Here is a 22,462-nt window from a genome sequence, read left to right on the forward strand (position 1 = left end):
CTTCAGATGTCTTAACATTGCGAGTTTTCCTGCGTAGCTTTTTGTTTTTACATACGTGTTCTGCACACACACTGTTATAGGATTTATCTGCTGCAACTGCTCACTTGTCTTGCTTTTATTACACGTCTGGACACATTTCAGCCGCCTGGCGTAATCTGTTATCAGCTGATACAAAGACAGGCCGGGACAGCTTGTTGCTCACAGATGTTCTCCTGTTTTTCTGAAGAACTGAGCACAGTGTTTCGTGTTTTTAGAGAACTGTGGGACTCTGGATTTGGTCCAGTTGATGGTACAAAAGTCCGGAAACCAGCAACCTCAAAAAACCCTTTTATTTTATTTTTCGTCTGAAGGTGGAGGAAACAAACCTGTTTGTGTCAAAGTCACATCAGTGACACCTGCTGGTCAAACCTTTGTATTGCATGTGTGTTCACTGCTGGTCTCTTCACATTGTGTTCAATAAAGATCATCATGTGATTCTCAGTTTTAAAAATATGATGTATTGGCTTATTAATGACATCAATGCAAGTTTAATTTGCCTGTTTAAGGGGCAAATGTATTCTAATCTGTGCTGCCCCCAGTGGTCACGACAGGAACCACAACATCAGTTTGTTAAACCTCTATAAAGACGTCTGTGCATCTTCACCGTCTTGAGTGGATGACAGCTGTTCATGAAGATGTTTCACCTCATGTGGGGAGTCACTAAGGTCACATGTGGGACAGCATCTGGATTATAGTTGGCAGATATCAATGATCAAGATCATCAGTGTGCGTTTTAGTGTTGATCAGTGTTTGAAGTCTTCACTATGGCAACGAGATCAGCTTATTTCACTTCTATAGGTCGCTGTATTTTAGAAATGCTGCTGCCTGCATTTGTGTTGTAGTTCCTCACTGCAGACACGAGAGGGTAGTAAAAGTAGTTACCAACTGTTGTGTGAGCAGTTAACGTTCATACTTGGAAGATTTGAAAACCCAGCATGCAGATTGCTTTGATTTTTTTGTCTTTGCAAAAAGTTGTACAATATTATATTGGAACAATCATGCGGGGAATGCTCCAGCCATAATATAATTTATAGAAAATATAAATCAACATTTGTCTATAAATGAAAAGTACCAGATCAGACACAACAGCCTTTATCAAAAAAACCAAACAACAGCTTTAAAGTCAGAGCTCTCAATCCAGCAACATGAGAGGGAAGAGCCACGTGCACTCAACCTGTGCAATCTCTTTGTGATCAAAAGTCACCCAGAGGTTTGGGATGTTGCAGCTCTGAGCGATCAGCTGGTCGCAGCAAGTACTTGCAATCAGTCTCAGACAGCAAATGAAATCAGTGCAATCCTGAAACGACGACACTTAGTCACTGTGGTCCTATTTTGAACCTAGTGTGACCGAGCTGTGAGTGACGTGTACTTTGGTGAAAGAAATGGAGCATGATGCCAATATTATTACAAAATTGTCCTTTTTAATAGAAAACCATTGTGACTCGAACTAGTTTTACATTATTGTTAAAGAAAAGTCTCGTTTGGCCGACACGGCTCCTCCCGTATTGTGCAAAACGCTGCTGGGTCTCGTGAACAAAGACAAGGTTTCAGATCTGCAGATTTCAGCAGGCTGGATCAGTCACCAGCAGGCAAAAGCTTTTTAAAACAACACAAAAAAGATCGATAAGCTCTAAATACATCCAAATGATCATGTCTGACGTTATGCTCCCATGGCCTCACAGCTGCCCACATCTGGAGGCTCGTACTGCATTTAGGCTAAAATGGCACGGGTAAAACATCAGCACCTGGACTGCCTGACTCTGTTACTAGTGGGTGGGGTGATGAAATATTTTCATTTACAAATCTGTGGCAGCGCCCTCGAGTGTTTTGGGGACCCTCTTGCAGGAGAATGGAAGAACTCCAGGAGTTACTACTCCTGTTGTTTCGCGAAAAACCTACACAGAGGGTCCACAATAGATGCATCCAACATTCATATACAGTCTATACAGGAGCACGGTTTTAATTTTCAAAATAAAATTGCCCGTGGAGACTGAAATGCTCCCGGTGCGATTCGTCTGTCATGTCTAATCTTTACCCGGCGTGTTCTCCAGGTTAAATGTCAAAGTAATGACGGCAGCAGGGATCCAGGAGTCACATGACGCAGGACACATAAGAGCAAAGAAATCTGCAGGAAATGAATCCCAATTTGGTCCTTTAACTAAAAAACACCTACTAAAATGTCACTGATGGTGTTTGAGTTTCAAAAACATACATATCACAAAGCTTTTTTTTTTACAGTCATATTTACATTTATATATAACAGGTGTAGTGGGCGTGTTCAGTAACTACATGTGCCGCCATGGTGTCCCCTCATCATTTTAATGTTGCTCCAGGACCAGTCACACTGTTGTGATGTCACAATTTTGCAGATTCGTGGGGGTAAAGAAAGCTAAAAGATGGACGAAGTTACTGTGCCTTCACCTGCTGGATTCTGGACTTCACAGTTTGGCCTCCAACAATGTTGATTTTTGGAGCCAGAAGTGAAAAGACTGGATGAAAACTGGTGTACCAAGCTATCAGCTAATGCTAGCTAGTTTGGTTAGCAAGAATACAGTGCACCCTAGGAGCTAACATCTACAGCTGCCTGTCTCAACATGGACCTGTCCAATTCTAATAAACAAAAATCCAAAAGGAAAAGCATCCAGTTTTAGAGTTTCTTAGTACCAATTAACAGACATGCATGTCTGTGTGCTGTATCAACTTTATGGATATGAAATGTGCTAACCAAGCTGCGTAGCATTAGCCTAAATGTGAAAGCGAGATGACATCATCTACATGAAGTAGATGGTTTGACCCACGTGTCAGAGTGGCCACTTTAAGCTGTGCAGTTTTTCTGAAGGAAGAAACCATCCAGAAATGTATTTATTTTTTTATATCTGGCTGAAAACATGTTTATTTAAACAAATTAAAGTTGGACATTTTAACATAGACTGAGCCACTGCAGGAGCCTCTGGTGGTCGCTACAGGAACTGCACATTTTCATACTTATTTCAGTCTCCGAGTGTGTCGCTTGGTCTAAAAGTGATAAATCGGTACTAACTTTTCACATCATGGTGGACTCAAACCCCAAACGTCCTGTGTGAAAGGCCTGGATTTGATCCATCCACCATCACCTCCTCCAGCCAACTTTAGACTTCCAGGTGTTTTTTTCCCCCCCTAATCAAAACATGTTTTTTTTTGGTTGGAGCAACATTATTTATATTGCATTAACGCCACACCATAAAGCGACATCACAACCCTGTAGAACCATTCGTTTTATAAGTGGCTTTTCTTGTTTCTTTTCTCTTTTTTTTTTCTTTTTTTAAACAATTTCATTGATCAAATAAAAGAAAACAAACAAACAAACAAACAAACAAACAAACAAACACAAAACAGACCAGCCAAACTTGTATCAGTCCAAAACTTAAACTATTCAGTTTATAATAATTTCAAAATAAAGCAGCAATTTCTTATTTTAAAGAAACTGGAACCAGCACCTGCATAAACAGTTTAACCCTATAGTTATCAATTTTTTTTAGATTACAACAGTAGGAACGTGGCCTTTCCAAGCCTCTCTGAGCTCTGAGGAGCTTTTTTGTCCAGTTTTGCTGCACAGCGAGTGTTTTTTGTTGTCCTGGGCTCAGAGCACGGTAAAAACAGCACTGTAGGAAAAAGAGAGTCGCTTTAAAAAAACGAAACAGACAACTAAACATGCTTCTCGTTGTTGGAGAGCTGGCAGTGGAGATCTGTTGTAAGAAAGGAGATGCACTGAGGAGTAAAAACATTTAGCACCAGTAGTTTAAAGAAAAACATAACTGTAGGGGAGGTGTGCCCACGAGTACAGCAGAGTCACAGGTTCAATAAACCCTCAGATCCGACACAGACGAAGCTGGAACCTTTAACGATCCAGCGAAAACCCTTTACTTCCAGATAAAACTTGTTGTTAGGAGTCAGTTTTCATTGTCTCGGCTCGAGCTGAACTAAAGCAGCAAAAGAGAGAAAAACGCCTGCAAAGGAAAAGTCTTCACAGAGCATTGCAGCAAAAACGAACCATTTGTTTAATATTATCTTGTTTTCATGATCACTGGATGCCAAAAATTAACCCAACCTGAGGATTAACTTCCTGATTAACCCGATCAAAGAAAGCTCGGAGACTTTTGTCTCGTTGTGTTTGAGCTAACAAGCAGCTGAATCACACGGAAAACATCCTTGATCTTACGAGATCCCTCGAGCTCGCTGCACGGATAGTGAAAGGTAATGCTCCACAGTATGAGCAAAAATATATTTTCTTCATATTCTGACTCGCAGAATTATTATGAACATGATTTTCACATGAGCGGGGCTCAACAACAATACATATGGGGGAGAGAAAAAAGACTAACACAAGTGCAGAGAGTCTCTTAGCTTTGAGCATCGGTCTCATTAACAGTTAATACGAACTTTGTGGCGTCTCCAGGTAAAATCACCTGATAGCAACGGCTCTAACAGGCGTCTCGAGTTGTGATCAGCCACCTCCCGACCATCAGCGGTTCAACCCTGACCTTTCTTGATAATAACTGGTCAAACTTCCTTTTGCAGCAACACTCTTGACACCCAATCAGACGCCGTAACCGTGACACTACTGAGCATGTGCACACACTCCCTGCTAAAAGAAAACCTTTGGTGGAGCTGAGGGTGCCCGGAAGGTCACTGATTGATGCTTCACTCTGAGGAAGACTGACATGAGGTTTGAACGATGGAGTGAACACAAAATGACTCAGAGCACCAACGAAGAGTCTCGAGAGGCAAAGTAGCACCAAAGAGAGCACCAAATACGGATCACTCCGCTGCTGAAAACAGTCCCGAGCAGACGGCCCATCTCCTCCTGTTTGAATTCGCAGCTGCTGCATGAAATGTTGACGCCTCTTTTGAAGGCAACTCGTCATCTGCAGAAGGCGTACGACCGTCTTCTGCACCTCCAGCCCTAAGACCGAACCTGCTTTGTGCTCACTCCACAGCTGTGTCAGGCTGGAAATAAAACTGGAGCAGCTCAGAGTTAAACACTCAAACATTTACAGAAACAGGACAAACAACATGGGAAAAACATGAAAATAATTAAAAAATAATTCAAAGATCTCAGCGTTGATGAACTGTGAAACCATAAAGCGTCTCTTCGATTTGAATGTGTAACTTCCAGGATGTGAAGTTCATTTTGATCCTGGTGTAACCTGCCTTTGAGAATCCCTGCAGTAACCCGTGTGTGTCTAACACCTGTTTGCTGATTCAGGCCTCAGTCTTCCCGCTCTGTCCGGGAATCTTTGTGGCGCTCCAGCCGAGCAGTCACTTTAAAACCGAGCCGAAGCCGGACAATTTCTGCTTGGCGTGCGGCTTCTCGCCGCCGTCCTCCACCAGTTGGTTTCCAGTCTCCAGGGAGCTGTTGGCGGTCTCGGTACTGCAGGTTTTAAACTCCGTCAGATCGGGATCAGGGTCAGGATCCGGCTCCGGCTGGGACTCCGCGGCCGTCTCCCAGTCCTCCTCCTCCTCTTCGTCATCCTCCTCTTTGTCTCTGTGGGTGGCCTGGCTCTGGACGAGGCAGAGCCGGGCCATGGCCTGGTTGATGGTCAGCGTGCTGATCAGGTTGAAGTCATGCATGCTGATCAGATGGAGCAGGAAATTGCGGCACAGGTTGCGTTTGACGATGAAGGCGGCGTGGTGTTCAGCAAACAGCAGACACGCTTCCTTCATCTGGTTATCTGCGATGAAGCTGGGAGGAAGACGCCAGTGGATAAGGTGAGGTTTAAAAAACAAAAACCCTGAAATAAACCAAAAAACTTCTGCAGTTTGATAAAAGCTTTGCCGAGTACATACCCACGCTTCATGACGTGCAGATTCCACATCTTCATGATCTCCTTCTCCCCCTCGTTCACGTCCATGAAGTCCTCGATTTGCTGCAATCAGAGCACACTAGTTAGCGTTTAGCATGGGCTGTATATAAAAGATGGAGGTCGATTTTGAAGCCTCAAATTTATGATTTAGGCGAGTGTCGCATCCTCTGGTATTTTAAAAAAAAAGACTTTAAATGAGACCACAAACTCTTCAGCAAAGCATTTACTGAAGTCAGAACTCGAGTTAAAAATAGGGTCGTTTTCCTCATAGAGTTCTATACAAATCAGATTTAAGAGGAGCCGCTCCCTGCAGATTTAAGACACCTCTGCACTGGCTTCATTCTTCAAACCACGGGGTTACATCCATCTTTTACATACAGTCTATAGCGTTTATGCAGGTTGGAGTCCAACATCACAGAGAAAACTTGAAAAAGAAAACCTCCCCAAAACAACCAAAGAAACGCAAGAACACAACAACCATTTGTAAACGGTGTGTGTGTGTTGAAATCTTTTTTATCGTTCATTATAAAACCTGCTTTAAGTCACAGGTTGTTAAGTCATGGGGAGCTTTAATGTTGACATCAATAGGCCAGCGGCAGAAACGTCCACGCTGACTTCTGTTACCCTCACACCAATCTGGAAAAGTTAGCATAGTTAACACAGTCACGAGAAGCAGAAGCCGTTCACAGGAGGAGAGAAGCCCGAGCGTCTGCTGAATCGTCTGAATCCTTCAGAGGTTTTTAACGATCAGAGAAAACAGTCGAGATCAAGGTGACATCTTCAACAAAAACTGGCTGTTTCGTCTGAACAACAACCCGAAATGTTTTACTCTCCAAATGTTCTCCTTTTAGAAGCAGGAGAAAGCAAATGTTTCAATATCGCTGTTTGATTATTGGAAGCGCATTTGTTTCTCTGAATTTGGTGAAGATGGAAACAGGGTTATCCTGGATTTTTCCCTTTCATGACTATTAAATTTCCTATCCCAGACTGAGAGAGCCGGGACACACCAATCAAACTTTTTACAGTTCAAACTGTGTTGATATCGAATACCGATCCAATGAAGCTTTCTACTGTTTTTATACCCGGCTTCTTCCTCCTCAGGAGCATTCCTGTGTTCGCTCGTCTGGCTCAAGCTCACCTTTACAGTCTTCTCTTTGAGCCAGTCGGGGTCCCTCTCGTCCTCGCTGTCCACTTCCATCTCCTGGGGCCTCAGCGGCAGGCAGCTGTCGCTGTGGAAGTACAGGCGATTGTGTCCACTGATGTACGTCCTCTGCGCCTCCCGATCGCCATCCTCAGACTCCAGAAACTCAGACAGGCTCGGCTTTGTCCTCTTGGGTCTGAGAGGACAGGAAGAGGATGATCAGGAGTTCCTGTCGCCCTCGGCAGCATGTAAATAAATATAAAGGTAGAGGAGAAGTTGGAGGGGTACCTGCAGACCAGAAAGTGGGTGACGGCGGTTCTCTTCACGGGGCCGTTCCTGCTGAAGGCGAAGCCCGGCTGGCTGTGGATGTCCTGAGGATTTCCTGCATACGACCCATCGTAAGACTCGTTGATAGAGACCTCAATCTTTGCTCCTTTGGGATGGGGCTGCCAAAGATCAGAGATGCATATTTAAAGGACACGCTCGACAATATGTTAAAAGATCTCAGTGCTGAATTTAAATAAGAAATACTGATGATACCCCCAAGTTTTACATTGTACGATGTTTTTAAAGTACTGGTATCTTTGATTTTATTTGTTCTTAGCTTTGATTCTAAGCCTTGTGGAGCACGCTCATCAGGTTGTAATAGAACTTAAAAATGAAACGCTCCTCGATGCTCGTGTTGACTCCAACAGCGTGTCGACTGTTTGAATCCAAAGGATTTATGCTCCTGGGGATATCTGTGCTTCTCTTCCTTTCCTAGAGCCAACATTAGCTCTGACTGACGCAGATGTGGCTACTGCACTAGATATCAAGTAATCTACCCAAGTTAGCAGGTAAGCTGATGTTGGGCAACATCTGCACGAAGACATTTTTACCTAAGAAACATGTCTGACAGAACAGGAATTTGGTTGGTAGGAAAGCTTTGGTCAAACTGGCAGTGCAAAACATGAGAGCAACAGCTGGTGTACATCTCTCACCACGTAGTTGAAGATGAAGCGGGAGTGGGACAGTTTGAGGTGTTTGACGAGACTGTACAGCTTCCTGCAGTTCAGTGTGCACCACGGACAGTGGAGGTCATCCCTGGCCTCGGTCTGCTGCCGTGTGTTGTTGTTGTATTGAAACTAGGAAAGAAAGAAACAGAGTGTGATCTCAGCTGCTGAGAAGCGACAGACTCGCTGATCTTTGACGAGGAATTCACATCCCGTTGCCACTTCTCCGGAGGTCTGAATCGACATGCAGCGGCCTTCATAAATCCCACCGTGTCTCACACTTTGATCTCGGCACTCCTTTGTTTCGCTGTCACACCTCATCGGTGGTTTTTGGGTCATTTTATCTCACCTAAACTCACCACAGGGATTCCCGACGCCCAAGAAAAGGGATTACCAATTCTAATGCTAATGCAACAACACAAAAATACCACATCTTTTACCCCATCTGTGCTCAGGTGTAGACTGACATTAACTGGTAGGATATACATGTGCCCCAGACAGAAAATATACTTCCCGTTGACGCGCATTAGAAAGTCGTGCTGGCCAAAATAAAAATTGCGTTTTGTGTCAACGAACATGGACAATTTGCCTTTTCGTGATAACTTCATGTTTTCCTCCGAGGCCAGGCTGAAAATTTGTTTTGTAAATTGAAGTGAGCTCCGTTCATACAGTTCACTCACGCTTGAATCTGTGAGTGTCCAACTTTTCTAACCATCTGTAACACACAGTCTCTCTTTCACTGGATTCTTCACGGGGGGAGAGCCGAAGCAGTGGAGAAACTACAGACAGCAGATGTCCATCAGGTGTCCATCATCCATCAGCACAGACAGCAGCTGTGCAAAGCCTTTGAATGAGGCTGTGGGTTGCCTCGAGTAACGCTCATGAAATCATTCCTACTGTTCTCTATAAAACTCTGTCACAGGTGAACACACCTGTCAGGTGTAAGATTTCACACACACTTCTGTATTATTCCTTCTTGTACAGTGTACATATTATCTATTAATGGGATTTGCACTCTCAGTCTTACTTTTTACTCTTCCTAAAATCAGTTTTATTATTTATTTTCTTTGTTTTCTTATCACATGTGTACGTTTTTGCACTGTCACAGTATAAAGCCCTCACCACTTGCTCCTGCTGTAACAACAGGCATAAGGATCCTTTGTGGGATCAACAAAGTATCCATCCATCATAGAAAAATTACAGATGTGTGTAAAAAAAGATCCACAATGACATTTAAGGGTCACAGAAATGACTGAAGTCTGTGGGAGAAACGGCAGCGTTAGCAGGTACGGACTGACCTGGTAGAAGATTCGTAGTTTCTGTCGAGGCTCAGATAAGACTTGTTCTCTTCTGGTTTGAACATCTGTATTTACCGACTCTTTCACAGCTGCAGAAGAAAAACAGCAACACTTTCACTGCTGATGTTATAGGTCAGTTTACTGAGGGCCACACTGGGAAAAGGGCCAAACATATGCAGGTTACTAGCACGTCATAATTTTATCTAAATATTAGATCATCCTGGATATAATCAACATGAAACACGAGTTTGACGCGTGTGCTGAAACACAGCACACATTATCTGTGCTACACTCACTTGGTGCGTGCGTGGCTCTCAGGGTGCTGGGTCGGGTGTCCTGGTTGGTTTCGGAGTTGCGGGTGGCGAGCGGTTTGGCCACGGGTGCGGTGGAATGATCGGCGGAGTCGCTGGTCCAGCGCAGTGTGAACTGCAGAGTCGGACCCTGAGAGAAACTCTCAAACGGAGGCAAACGCTGCAAAAACAGCAAACACGGGGTTTCACTACACAGATCAGCTGTGTGAACTGAGGGTTACTTGGTTCACGCACACAAACACACACCTTTCCATCTAGGATGGTCTCCCAGGTCGCCCTCTTCTTACCGACGGGACACTCCTCCATCTCTTGCATGGACACCTCGTACTCGCCGTCCAATAACTGCAGACGCCTGCACGCAAGTACACGACAACGTCCTCTCACTTCTGCTGCACAAACGCTGCAATGACACCTTTTCTTTCCTGTGCCAAAAGGTGCTACTGTGTGTGCGCGTCAGTGTATGTGTGTGTCTTTCACCTGTTTTTATCAAAGACTGTCATCTGAGCTACAAATGTGGTTTCTCCCTCCTCCCTGAGAGCAGAGCTCCTCCTTTTCCTGTTCACAGCTTCTTCTGAAAAGTCTGAAAAAGACACACGGTGACATGAACCTCTGCTCCGCCAAACCGTCCCTCGTTTTCTGCACGGATGTGGAGCTACGAGGGTGACTGTGTTTAATTTTTAAGTTCAAACAGCTGAAGAAATATAGATATAGATAGAGCAGCCATAATAATCTTCTGCAAGTTAAACTGGGTCAACTAAAAACTTTGAGTGAATCAAGTCTGAAGGACCCGCTATAAACGAACTCGAAACATCACTGAACTACATCAAGACTCGCCGTACAACAGTCTCACCTCCCAACATCTGATAATTTCCACTGCAGACCAATAAGAAATCTGAAGTCGTTAAGCAAAGGGAGGACTCTTTGGCATCTAAGAAGTTGGTTTAAACTCGTAATTCTACTCGCTGCTATTCTGATTGGATCCAACCAAAGTTGTCTCAATGTGTGTTACCAAAACATATGACACATTTCCTGTCCCCTGATGATTTAAGCCCTACTGACACTAGTAACTGGTTAACAACTTCCTGTGACAGTTTCCCACCAGTACTGGCAAAACTGTCATGGACTCACGTGAGGGGTGCTTTAACTTCATTGGTGTTTGAAACCAAAGTCAAATCCTGCTTCCTTTCACTATCCCAGTTTACGGCCTAAATCAGGATTTTCTCCAATAGTTTAGTTCATGTTTTCTTTTTCATTGCAGGGGATGATCGGATGACAAACAAAGCAAGTTGGCTTTTTGCTACAATCCCATTTTCTTGTCCTTGGTTTGTCTTGCTCTGTCAAGCTTTTGCAAAGCTGCAGAGATGAGACCCACCCAATAACCCACTCTGCCCACCTCTGCTGTGGTGAATCTCGCCATTAGCAAGCCCGTTGATCTGTGTTCGTGGATGCCCGGGTCGTGACACTCTGAAGAGCAGCGAATAAGATTTGACCATGTGAGAGTTGCTGGGTTCAAACTCGCTGCTGGGAACCAGCAGGGAGGGGTAGGAGCTCAGCTTGGCCTGGACCCCGGCGCTCGTGTCTGGGTTCAGAGGGACTTGCTTCTTTCCCGTGGGGACCTGCTTCACCGGACAGCTCACGTCCTACACAGGAAGCAAGAAAAGGAAACTTCGTGTGTTTCATTTAGACGTGCAAGCTGTAGAAAACCAGCAGAGGAAATTCATGACACACACCTTCCTCTTCTTGTGGCAGACTTTGACCAGGAGCACCTCCAGAGACACCGAGTTCTGCTCGTTCTCGCTGTCCTGAGAGAGTTTTCCTGTAAACAAACAACACAAAAGATTTCCTGTTAGTCACAGTGGGATCAGTGGAAACGATAAAACAAAGTGCCGATATGGAAAAACGTACCAGCTTTATGGAAGAAGCCAGTAAAGGTGAGCTGAAGATTGGAGGCCAAGCTGTAGAAGAGGGGAAAAGTTCTGAGATATTTTTAAAACCAAACATTGTGAAGTTTGCAGCTATAAAAGGAGGCGTTCTGGTGCCAGAGAAAGCAGCATCAAATAAACAAAAATGTGAAACTTGAGAATCTCTTTTTGCTACAGCACTGTTTTCCTGCTAAAAATGGACTTTTAGGTGTGGATGTACCTCAGCGGGATCGCTCCACATGTAGCTGGTGAACTTTTTATTGATATTTTGTCACCTGATAAACAAAAACGAGCTAAATGTTTTCTAGAAGCTTGGAATGGAAAGCAGAGAGTCCTGCAGGACTGAGCGCTTACCTGTGAGTCTCCTGTTCCCCTCTCATCTTCTCCACTTTGAACAGAAGATTGTCAACCTTGTAATTTTTCCTGCACATGGAGACAAACGGCAGCAGTTAGCAATCGTACAACCAGCCCACTGAAAGTCCAAACATGCAGAAACTCAGTGGCAAACGTCTTGTTTCTGGAGGAAGATCAGGTTCTTGTCCTCGGGACAAGGACGTAATCTGGATTACGGCACACTACACCCGGGGTTATACAGCTGCAGGCAGATTGAATGACTCGTTTTTCTTATAAGGGCTAACGACACCTCTCAATATTAGCTTCTGTCATTTAAAATCTTCCTCCTCACACTCAGAGTCCTGAATGATCACATCTCAAAGTAGGGGTGGGCGATATATCGAATTCACTGTGTTTTTCTGCGTACGATGGTTAAAATGGCTTTATTGTAACCATCAAGTATAAATTGCCAAACAATATTAAGCTGTCTGTATGTAATTCACTGTGACTTTCTGTCCAGCACACTGCGCTGAGCAGGCGCTTATATACTACCAGATTCAGACGAGAGGGAATGAAACTCGCTGTCATTTGGATTCCACGAGGATGACGCCGAACAAAATCCGGTAATTTGCAAAACATGCTGCAAAAAGTAGAAGTACCACAAAATATCCCACCAGCTGAAAAGTCATCCAATGCAAAGGTAAGGCCGTTTTAACCGCTGCCTGTCAACGTCAATGTTAAATAAATGAGCTGTGATACCGGTGACTGTTCTAGGTCAGTCGTTTTTATAGTCACTGTCTAGACTTTTGTTTTTGTAATTTGAGGTGATCATATTTTTTAATTTTACAATTTGTACATGTTATAAGCACAAAAAAGCACCTTTTTAAATTCAGTCGTTTTATTTTCTCTCATCAAATCTTGCTTGATGTACTTTTGTTGCTTTGATCTTCTGTTTGTTAAAGGTCTGGTGTTGACCACAGAACGAGGTTCACTGTGACAGTGTCGTCATTAGAGAAAACCTCTGTGGGCAACTGATGGTTAAAGATAATGGTTAAAATAAGGCGTTTCTATTCATGTAGTAAAATATATGTTTGAAAGTAACTTTTGTTTTTTGAGTTTAGTTAAACAGGGTTAGGGTTGGTTACACATAAATCGTGTATCGCGATATAGCCAAAAAGCATTGTGATTTTATGTTTTCCTCACATCGCCCAGCCCTGTCTCAAAGACCACACAGTACCAGCACTTACCTCTGTGCAGGCTTATACGCGTTTCCTGGAGTTTCTAAAAGTAGGACGCGAGGCAGAGTCTCGTTCTTGTCAAAATGGAGTTCTTTCTCACCACCTTCTCCAAGTCTTGCTCACAGGAGATCATCTGATTGTTGAGGTTTCTGCCGTTAATTTTCTGTTTATACGAACCAGCGTTTTGTGACATAAACAAAAAGGAGTTGTTCTAAAACGGTGCTGCAGCCCACACTGACGGGTCACGGACAGCCAGAGGAAAAAATAAGAGGTGAAACTTAGTTGAATAATTGCATTTCCTTTGGTAAATAACAACTGTCAAACGGAAATATGCTTCATTTAAAACTGAACTGTTTTGTTGATAATATCTTATAATATTTATATATTTAAAAAAAAAAAAAACTGTTGGAAGTGGGAAGCAAGCTTTTTATCAGACAGAGGATTCACTGAAGACTGCACCAGGCTCAGTGTAAGATAAAGGAGGATTATTTTGAACTGTGAATCATGCAAAGCTGTTTTAACAGTCCAAGAATGAAAACAAATTAGCAGAGTAGGTGCCCTTTAAAAAGGAGGAGGAAGAGGAGAAAGAAGAAGAAGAAGGAGGAGGAGGAGGAGGAGGAGGAGGAGGAGGAGGAGGAGGAGGTTTAAAAGCTGAAATAAACTTTTCGTCTTTGAGCTTTTAGACTCGAGTGAAGTGAGGGAAAAGGCACTTTAAACGACGTGGCTGACAAAACTCTTAAATGGTGTGAACGCACAATAAGAGGTATTAGGTATTGAATTAATATCAGCAGAAGGATGACGACGTTTCTGACGTTTTGGTTTGTGTGTCTGCTTGAAAGTATTTTATTCAACTGCCAGTTTAAGTCAGCATCGCTGGCAAGTCCTGATGTGTTCTTAAATAAAATTAAATAGAGAAGCACGTCCCCCCAGCTCATAATGGCTGCACACCGTTTGAGTTTTGTAGTGCATGTACTCTGGAGAGCTAACATAAATAAAGTCCTGTCCAGCTTTAACCTGAGCTGTACTCTAATGAGCCAAAGTAACTGAGAACAGCTGTGAGGTAACCTTCACATCTGTAGGCTGTCTTCAGGCCCAAGCAGTCTCATTTTAATGACCGCTGCAGAGGGAACTACAAAAACCATTAACATCTATACGCCGCCAAGCATCCAGCACCACACTGCTGCTACAGGACTGTAACATTCAAGCTATTATTTTAATGGAAATGCTCCTGCTTACAGGAAATTTCAACTTCATTTACGAGCTCAGTCATTTATATGGCTTGCTATGGATTTTTAAATTTACTTTAGAACTTTTCAGTGACTGATGCACTAAATGTTTTCTGAAACTTTATAGGCTTTCAACTTGTTGGTAATTCTTCCATTATTTGGCATCTTAACTGTATACAGGACATAAACATTGAAACTTTGGGCTTTCCTTTCCTGATTGATGTTGATCCATTTGTTCCTTATCAGAGCTCCAAGTTTATCAGACTGTGGCCTCCTGCTTGTCCAATCACTTTTAAAGTCTGCCCATAGATTTTCGATTGGATTAAGATCTGTTGAAATGTTAATTTGATGTGTAGCTTCTTACCAAACTCCTCCTGGATCGCTGGAAGAAGCTGGTGATTGTTTGAGTTTTTAGCAATAATCAGTTACAAACCTGTGATCAACTTGGAGCTCTGGAGGAAGGAACGGATCACCAATAATAAGACTTGCCCCAGAAGCTGATCTTGAGCATGCTACCAACGATTTTAGAAGTCATGAAGAAGAAGGGTCTAAACTATAAATACTGACTTTTTGTAGAGATGTGATTAGTTCGGTAGTAAGTCTTCGAATCTTATTTTTCTCTATAATCATGGAAATATGTAACAATAATATAACTATAACCTAAACAGGAACGTGTATAATTTTGTACATCCTTATTACGATAATGATTTAAATCATCATTAATGACCAGAGAAAATGACAGAAGGGCTCCATTAATGCTCATCTTAAAAATTCCAGTAGATACTATACCCCATGTTTTAGTAGCTACAACAGCCTGGTTGGTATCTTTAGGGTTAAACACACAAAATGAGCCAAATTACCTGAGACCCTGTACATTTAAGGCAGGCTGTGTACCCCCTTCTTTTCCAAGAAGCCATACAAGAGAAACCGTGTCCTGCTCAAACATTTTATTGCAGTCTCTCTCTCTGCAGCAAACTCAGCTGGGCGCAGACCCAAAGATCACCTCTGTGTAGAAGGAGTTACATGAACTTCAGTTTCTGATAATCCAACCATTTAACAACCCTGCTGGTTTCCTGCTTCCTTATCTTCTGGTTATTAATGCTTTAAATAAAACAGTCAATAACTGTGGTGTGGCCCTGAGTCTCTTCATCTCAAATCACAAGTTGCGTTTCATGTGACTGAAGCATGCACCACTGCAGCGCAAAGTGAAACTGAGCTGAGCAGCAGCAGACACCTGGTTCAAAACCTCCAATTCAAATCAAGAACACACACACACACACACACACACACACACACACACACACACACACACACACACACACACACTAACAGCCAACAAGTCCACAGCAACAAGAGAAAACTACTGTCATGCAAAGAGAGAAGAAGCAAAAATCCAAAAACCAGCAGAAAACAATCTGTTTAACCTCATAGTAGAGCTTAAAACACAAATAACAAGTGACAGCATCTTTTTAACAATTAAATTGGGTTAAAAACCTCAAACACATTAAACAAAAAACCCCAAAACATTCAACAATAACAGCTTAATCATAACTTAACTTGATATAACTTTTAAAGTTAGATTATAGTAAATGGACTGGTTCTCACATATGACTTTTCTACTCTACCTGAGCACTCAGTGCTTTATACAACATTACCTGTCACGTGTCTCAGTTAAATGCTGAATAACTTCCTCTCTATGCTCCTTTCTTTAACACTAAATCCATGATTAATCTGCCCTCTAACAAAAAGCTAAATAAAGTACCACAAACTAAACCAGAGAGACGTTTGGAGGCAGCTCAGCTGCAGCTATCACTTGCACCATTTTAAACACTTATTGAGGTCTGCAAAATAAAATGCATGTCCTGCAACATAACAGAAGTTGTGACATGCCCTTTGTAATCCAATACAATCCTTCGGTGTGTCGTCTGAACCACAGACAGCCTCATGTGTATCAGCGTGATCTTTTTTTTCCTTCCCCTGCAGAGTCTGTATGCAAAGCAGCTCAACTGAAAAAACCTTCTATCTCAGCTTTAACTGATCGAGGCAGCCTCCACGTGTCAGTTAGCTCTCACTCATGATAACAACTGACCTTCTTTCTAAGAGTCAAACTTTTTCAATAAACTTTAAAACCCGAGAAAGTGACAAGTACAATTTTTGCTGAAAAAACACGAGATCTACACATGAATCACATTGAGGTGCATTAAAGGAAAAGAAAAATTATAGCTAAAATTGTAAAAAAAAAAAAACAAAAAAAACAAAACAAAACAAAAAAGCTTGTTAACAGTCTGAGTTTTTACCTTTTGATGTTATTCCTTGAGTTTCTGTGGGACATGTAAGTGAGTGTCCTGTGCAAAAAGATGGGCTGAAATGCAGAAAAACAATGTTTTTTTAAATACACATCAGTAATTTATGAAACGTAGAGACTATCTGAACTGTTAAGTTTAACGAAGTTAAAAACTTACAGCTATCAAGTTTCTTGTGCGGAGAAACCTGTAGATTTGGGTTGGTTCTGCAAATAAACAGTCCAAATGTCAGAACATTAATTCATGTATTATTCACTAGAACTGCACCAACATACCCAGTGATATTTTTTTTCCGACTACCTCAGTTTATCTACCCTGCCACATCAGTTCAGAGTTGACTGAATATCCAAATATGGTGTAACTAGAAGCTAAAAACCTTTAAAACATTCTTACTTGCTATGACATAAAAGGGGAAAGATGACCATTTTCAAAACACATGCTATGGATCCATTTTAAATATCAGTATCAGTGCATCGTCACGTAGTTTCGTTTCAAGTAAAGTACCACACATTTGCCACTTGAACCTTCAAGAATAGGAATTTTTCTCCATTTCACAGCTACTCTGACTGTTCAAAGTTTAAAAAAAAGAAAAAGACATCTGGAAGCACAGTTTTTGACATTTACTGAATTATGAAAACTTAGAACTATGAATTATAAATAAGTTAACAACAATCCTGCAGAAAGAGAAAGTTAAAAAGCAACAGCAGAGACTATATTAATTACTAGGTTTGTCTGGGTCTCTCTGACACAAGTTTCAGGATGTAACATTGAGTGTGATGACCCTCCAGGACATGCAGTTAAGAGTAAATGGACACATTTACTCTTAGAATTACTGTGTACAGTACCGGTTTGTAGATAATAATAAAAGTACGGCATTAAGTCAGCTCTCTTCCTCCTGCTACCGCTGCATGCACATGGCCGCAGGAAAGCTTCCTATAAGCTTAAATTAACACTTTATACATGCAACCCGATGACAGCAGTAACTTACTCTCGAAGGCCTGCAGGAACAACTCGTGGTCGGCTTGAATAAGTTGCATGTTGGGCTTCTTGGCTGCAGCCATCGAGGCGGAGGACGGCTGGTGGTGGTACAACCCATTGGGTTTACCTCCAGAGCCCAAGCCCACCGGATGGCTCTGCTTGTGAGGAGCCATTACAACAGTGAAAAAAAATAAGAGAAAGATCAAAGAAACTCTCCCACCACCAAATGCGAGGTGGTGTAAAATGATAAAGAAATGCGGCTCCTCTTCCTTTGTGAAAACAAAAGAGCAGCAGTGGCAGAAAATCAGCCGCTCAGGAGAAACACCGCCTACTCCCCATTTTACACAACGATTTGTAAAGTTTCTCCTCTTTTATATCCGTCATTGGCGAAACTCCGACTTAACGCTCTCGACGAGGAACAGGTTAAGCAGTTGGTGAGGGCGGTTAACAGACTTGAAATGCGCGAAACAAGAGAACAGCCTCCGGCAGGCGGATTGCTAGCTAACTGGCTAACTTCCTTAGCCAGCTAGCAACCACCTTGCGCTAACCGGTTAGCATTGTCCAGCGCTCTGACTTTACCGACGACGACCACGCGCGTTTCTATCACGCGACATCTCATAAATCACATAAACGATAGTCTTTCTGAGGCTTTGGTGCCACAACAACATCAAATTCACAGTAGCTCTCGCCGAGCGCCTGTTTCCAAGTTGGGATATAGACCCCGGAACACAGCAACAAAGCACTCATACATCCGGTTGGAATTTCCTAAATAAAGTTTTAATTTATTTATGACATTGGCAAATGCATATTTTACCCGTTTATACGCGGTAATTGTGCATAAATTGCAATCAGAAAAAAATTAAATAGAAAATCTTACAATACAAAGTAGATTTAAAAAAAAAAAAAAACCCTCACGCAATTGTTCAGCTTTTATTAGGAAGGCAAACTTCCTTTATGTGGCCTCAATTCAGCGACTTCACAGATATACGTTGCGTCTTCGTGTCCACCTTCTAAATACCTCTGTCCAATCATCGCGCTCGTCAGCGAGACTCTGAAGAAGGCACGTTTTGCCGCCCGTTGCGTTGGGTAGCGAGCCAGAAGGTCTGAATATGCATACATTATTCACGCAAGTCACTAACTGTGAAAATAAATAAATAAATAAATAATAACAATAATATTATTTATCTAATTTGGGGAATCTATAGCCAATAAATCATCACATTTGACTACAGACAAAATAGATTAAAATACTATTCATGTTTTTACATATAAATGGTATCATTGTTATTTTTAAGAGATTTACGTTTTTGTTTTAAAAATTCTAAATTACATAAATGTAGAAAATTAAAAAATATTCTTTGTATAATTATCGCTTCGCTTTGAATCAGCACCCTTCAATATCCACATGTAGAAATGTTGGAATTTTATCCTGAATGGAAAATAAATTGCTTTACTAAAGGTTAATTAAAAATTTTTTTTTGATTGATGAGAAATTACACTGGAAATCAGGGCTATGAGTACAGTTTGGAGAGACTTTTTATGGTAAACATTTCAGTTGCAAGCAGTGCTGTATTGCCTGCAGACGACTGAACCACTGACCCAAAAATGTAACGAGGCCTAAAATAGCTTGTGAACACTCAGTACTTAGAAGACATGACGTGGAATTCAGTGCAGCTCTTGTACTTTCTATTTTTACTTGCACAATATTATAAATTAAATGCTGCTGTATTTTTCCAAATGGGTTTTCTGTGTCATGATGTTCTATAAGGTAATTATAAGACTTTGGATCCTCTTAGAGATGTATTAGATTACTGCTTCTGTGCTTCCCATAAGAAAATTAAAATTATAAAAATACCCCAACAACTCTGGATCATCAATTTAATTAACTTTATTTTGACTTCTATGACAAAAACTCAGATCAGCAGTTGTCTTAGGAGCTTTATAATCTATGTACAGATCCTACAAAATCCATCCTCCCATCTTCTACCCCTCATCCAGGTTGGAGGGACATCAGTCCAAGCAGAGATGATTCTCAGACCTCCCTCTGAGCCTTCTCCTCTTTGGGGAAGACACTAAGTTGTTGATCTTATTCTGTAGGTCACTAGCCACAGCTTGAGGCCATAGATAAAACCATGAAACAACAAATTTGCCCTTTCTTCACCACAACAGACCAGTCGCAGTGTGCAGCTATAACAGCTTCAACCCTTCTGGCAAGGCTTCCCACAGTGTTTAGGAGTGTTTCTGGGAATTTGTGACCATTTTTCCAGAAGCACATTTGTGAAGTCAGACACTGATGTTGGACGAGAAGACCTGGCTCACAGTCTCTGCTCCAATTCATCTCAAAGGTCCTCCATCGGGTTGAGGTCAGGAGTCTGTGCAGGCCAGTCACGTTCTTCCACACCAAACACTCATTCAAGTCTTTATGGATCTTGCTTTCTACACTGGTGTGCAGTAATGTTGGGACAGAAAGGGGCCATGTCCAAACTGTTCCCACAGAGGTGGGAGCATGAAATTGTCCAAAATGCCTTGGTATGTTGAAGCATTAAGAGTTCCTTTCATTGGAACTAAGGAGCCATGCTCAGCTTCTGAAAACAACCCCACACCATAATCCCCCCTCCACCAAACTTTACACTTTGTACAATGCAGTCAGACATGTACTGTTGTCCTGGCAACCACCAAACTCAGACTCGTCCATCAGATTGCTAGATGGAGAAGTGATTCATCACTCCCATCACTCTACTGCTCAAGAGTCTAGTGGCGGGGTGCTTTGCGCCACTGCATCTGACACTTTGCGTTGCGCTTGGTGATGTAAGGCTTGGATGCAGATGCTCGGAAATGGAAACATGAAGCACTCTACACACTGTTTATGGAGCTAATCTGAAGGACACATCAAGTTTGGAGGTCTGTAGCAACCGTCTGCAGAAAGTAGGTGACCTACTTACAATTTCACGATTGGACTTCCTGCCCAGGTGGCATCCTATCACGGTTCACGAGCTCCTGAGAGTGACCCATTATTTCACAAATGTTTGTAGAAACAGTCTGCGTGTGTAGGTGCTTCATTTTATACACCTGTGGTCATGGAAGTGACTGGAACACCTGAATTCAATTATCTGGATGGTTGAGTGAATACCTTTGGCAGTATAGTGAGCGTTTGTTGACCACGCCATTCACAAAAACGCAAAGATGCGATCTCCAACTTCATCTCCTTGACTTTGCCTACAAATGTTTGTCCATAAAAGTTCCAGTCACACTGGCCTAATTTGACTTATTGCTGGAAATGAGAACTGTGCTTGCACTGTGGTCGTACAAGGACGGAAGAACACGTGACAACAGGGCTAATACCCCATACTACCAAAGCAGTCTTCACAGGAAAAATCCTTTACAATAGTAGAAAAAGATTCCCAACCATGAGATGATCCTCTATGTCAAAACAATTGGCAATGGCGGGGAGGAAGAGCTCCCTTTCAACAGGAAAAGAACTCTTACAGAGCCAGGCTGAAGGAGCAGGGAGGTGAGAGGACAAAAGAAAAGAGGAACAGCAACAAAAAACCGTAAATCAGCAAACACAAATTATGAATAAAAGACAACAAAGTCTGGACTTAAATTCTGATCAATATTCAAACATATTCCCTTTTAATAGCAGTCGCGGCAGAGGTTCGGCTGGGTAGAGCACACAGTAGTGTTTACAGTACACTGACAATGAAGCCCAGTGTGAGCAGGAACAGCAGTGAGTGAGCCACCAAGAATCGGTTAAATCCTAACACACACATTAGTAAAAATGTAAACAAACAGATTAAACGCCCAATCTCCCTTTTCCACATTAAATGCAGACTTTAACCTCCATCCTACATGATCATTTCCCTTTGGTGTTTAAAAATAAATAAACCACGTACAGGACAAATTCATTTCCCAGCATTTGAAGCGTTTTTTGAGTTTATCCTCCAAGTCCAGGTGTGTCGGTGGAATCAGGGTAATTACAAACCACAGTTGCCACAGAGCATGTTTTAAAATCTCTGATTATAATCTTTTACAGCAAATACCATGACCGGACTGTGCATGTTGGAACCAGTCTCAGAGATGGGGTAGATTCTAGTATGACCATATTCCCATCAAGCTTAGCAGACCCAGACATCACATTTTTGGCATTTCTGTCCCACTGAATCAATTTAAAAATTAAACACTGCATAAAGTCAATGAAAGTCAAAACCCAGGCTGATGTTACTGTTCCTCCGTCCACATTTACTTTGGTTAGTGAAACAATGAAACAGAAACCAGTAACAGAGACCGATGCCTCCAAACTAAAAGTTGTGCTTTTAGTCTGCAGCTAGTGACCAAAGCATCTCGACAGGGTTTCTTTGCAACTGATTTCAACTGACAACAGCCATCAACCTAAGGCAACCCAATGAATTCAGGAAATAGACATTTTTCCCCAGCGTCTGGAGGTTGCCAGGTGGTTGGTGGCCGGTTTGTGTGACTGAGACCAAAAAGAAAGTTGGGTTAAATAAAGTTGTATTGGATTAAAGGGGGAGGGGCTAAAACATCTCATTTTAGACAGAAGATGAACTTCAGGGTTGGATCAAAGCGTATGTTGAGCTGTGAATCATGCAAAGCTATTTGCATAAGCAGAATAAGTCCACTTCACTGTCACAACCTTATTAGTGATGGGTAATCCCCTCACTGTTGACATTTTAGCGAAAGACTTGGTTTCCTTCTCTTCCTGTGTGCTTTCCGTAGCTGATTTTGACCATAGACTCCCTGTAACGGTCCGAGGGTTCAAATCATCTACAAAAAAGTATTCTGACACGAGAAACTGAACAAACCACTGACACCATCTCCTA

At 42.2% G+C, this 22,462-nt stretch overlaps 1 protein-coding gene across 1 annotated transcript; it reads right to left on the reverse strand.

Annotated features, from left to right (window-relative positions):
• Nucleotides 1-5,184: 5,184 nt before the first annotated feature.
• On the reverse strand, nucleotides 5,185-18,365 carry LOC113020216 (polycomb protein suz12-B-like). Its single transcript, XM_026163987.2, has 16 exons — nucleotides 17,635-18,365; nucleotides 16,806-16,852; nucleotides 16,641-16,705; nucleotides 11,901-11,969; nucleotides 11,530-11,579; nucleotides 11,355-11,440; nucleotides 11,018-11,264; nucleotides 10,102-10,204; nucleotides 9,871-9,976; nucleotides 9,610-9,784; nucleotides 9,314-9,402; nucleotides 8,004-8,147; nucleotides 7,312-7,469; nucleotides 7,021-7,219; nucleotides 5,866-5,945; nucleotides 5,185-5,761 (listed from the first exon to the last, which is right to left on the reverse strand). The coding sequence occupies exons 1-16, from the start codon at nucleotides 17,795-17,797 to the stop codon at nucleotides 5,338-5,340; spliced, it is 2,205 nt and encodes a 734-aa protein (XP_026019772.1). The 5' UTR covers nucleotides 17,798-18,365; the 3' UTR covers nucleotides 5,185-5,337.
• Nucleotides 18,366-22,462: the final 4,097 nt, after the last annotated feature.

This window comes from Astatotilapia calliptera, chromosome 4 (assembly GCF_964374335.1).
Source record: "Astatotilapia calliptera chromosome 4, fAstCal68.1, whole genome shotgun sequence".
Taxonomy (NCBI): domain Eukaryota; kingdom Metazoa; phylum Chordata; class Actinopteri; order Cichliformes; family Cichlidae; genus Astatotilapia; species Astatotilapia calliptera.

Bases quoted from the DNA above. Each gene is read 5' to 3' on its own strand.
- LOC113020216 (XM_026163987.2), bottom strand. From the start codon at position 17,797: ATGGCTCCTCACAAGCAGAGCCATCCGGTGGGCTTGGGCTCTGGAGGT. The intron at 9,785-9,870 runs GTGTGTGTTTGT...CTGTTTTTGCAG, and splicing joins AGACCATCCTAGATGGAAAG to CGTTTGCCTCCGTTTGAGAG. The intron at 5,946-7,020 runs GTGAGCTTGAGC...CTCTGATTGCAG, and splicing joins TCAAAGAGAAGACTGTAAAG to CAAATCGAGGACTTCATGGA.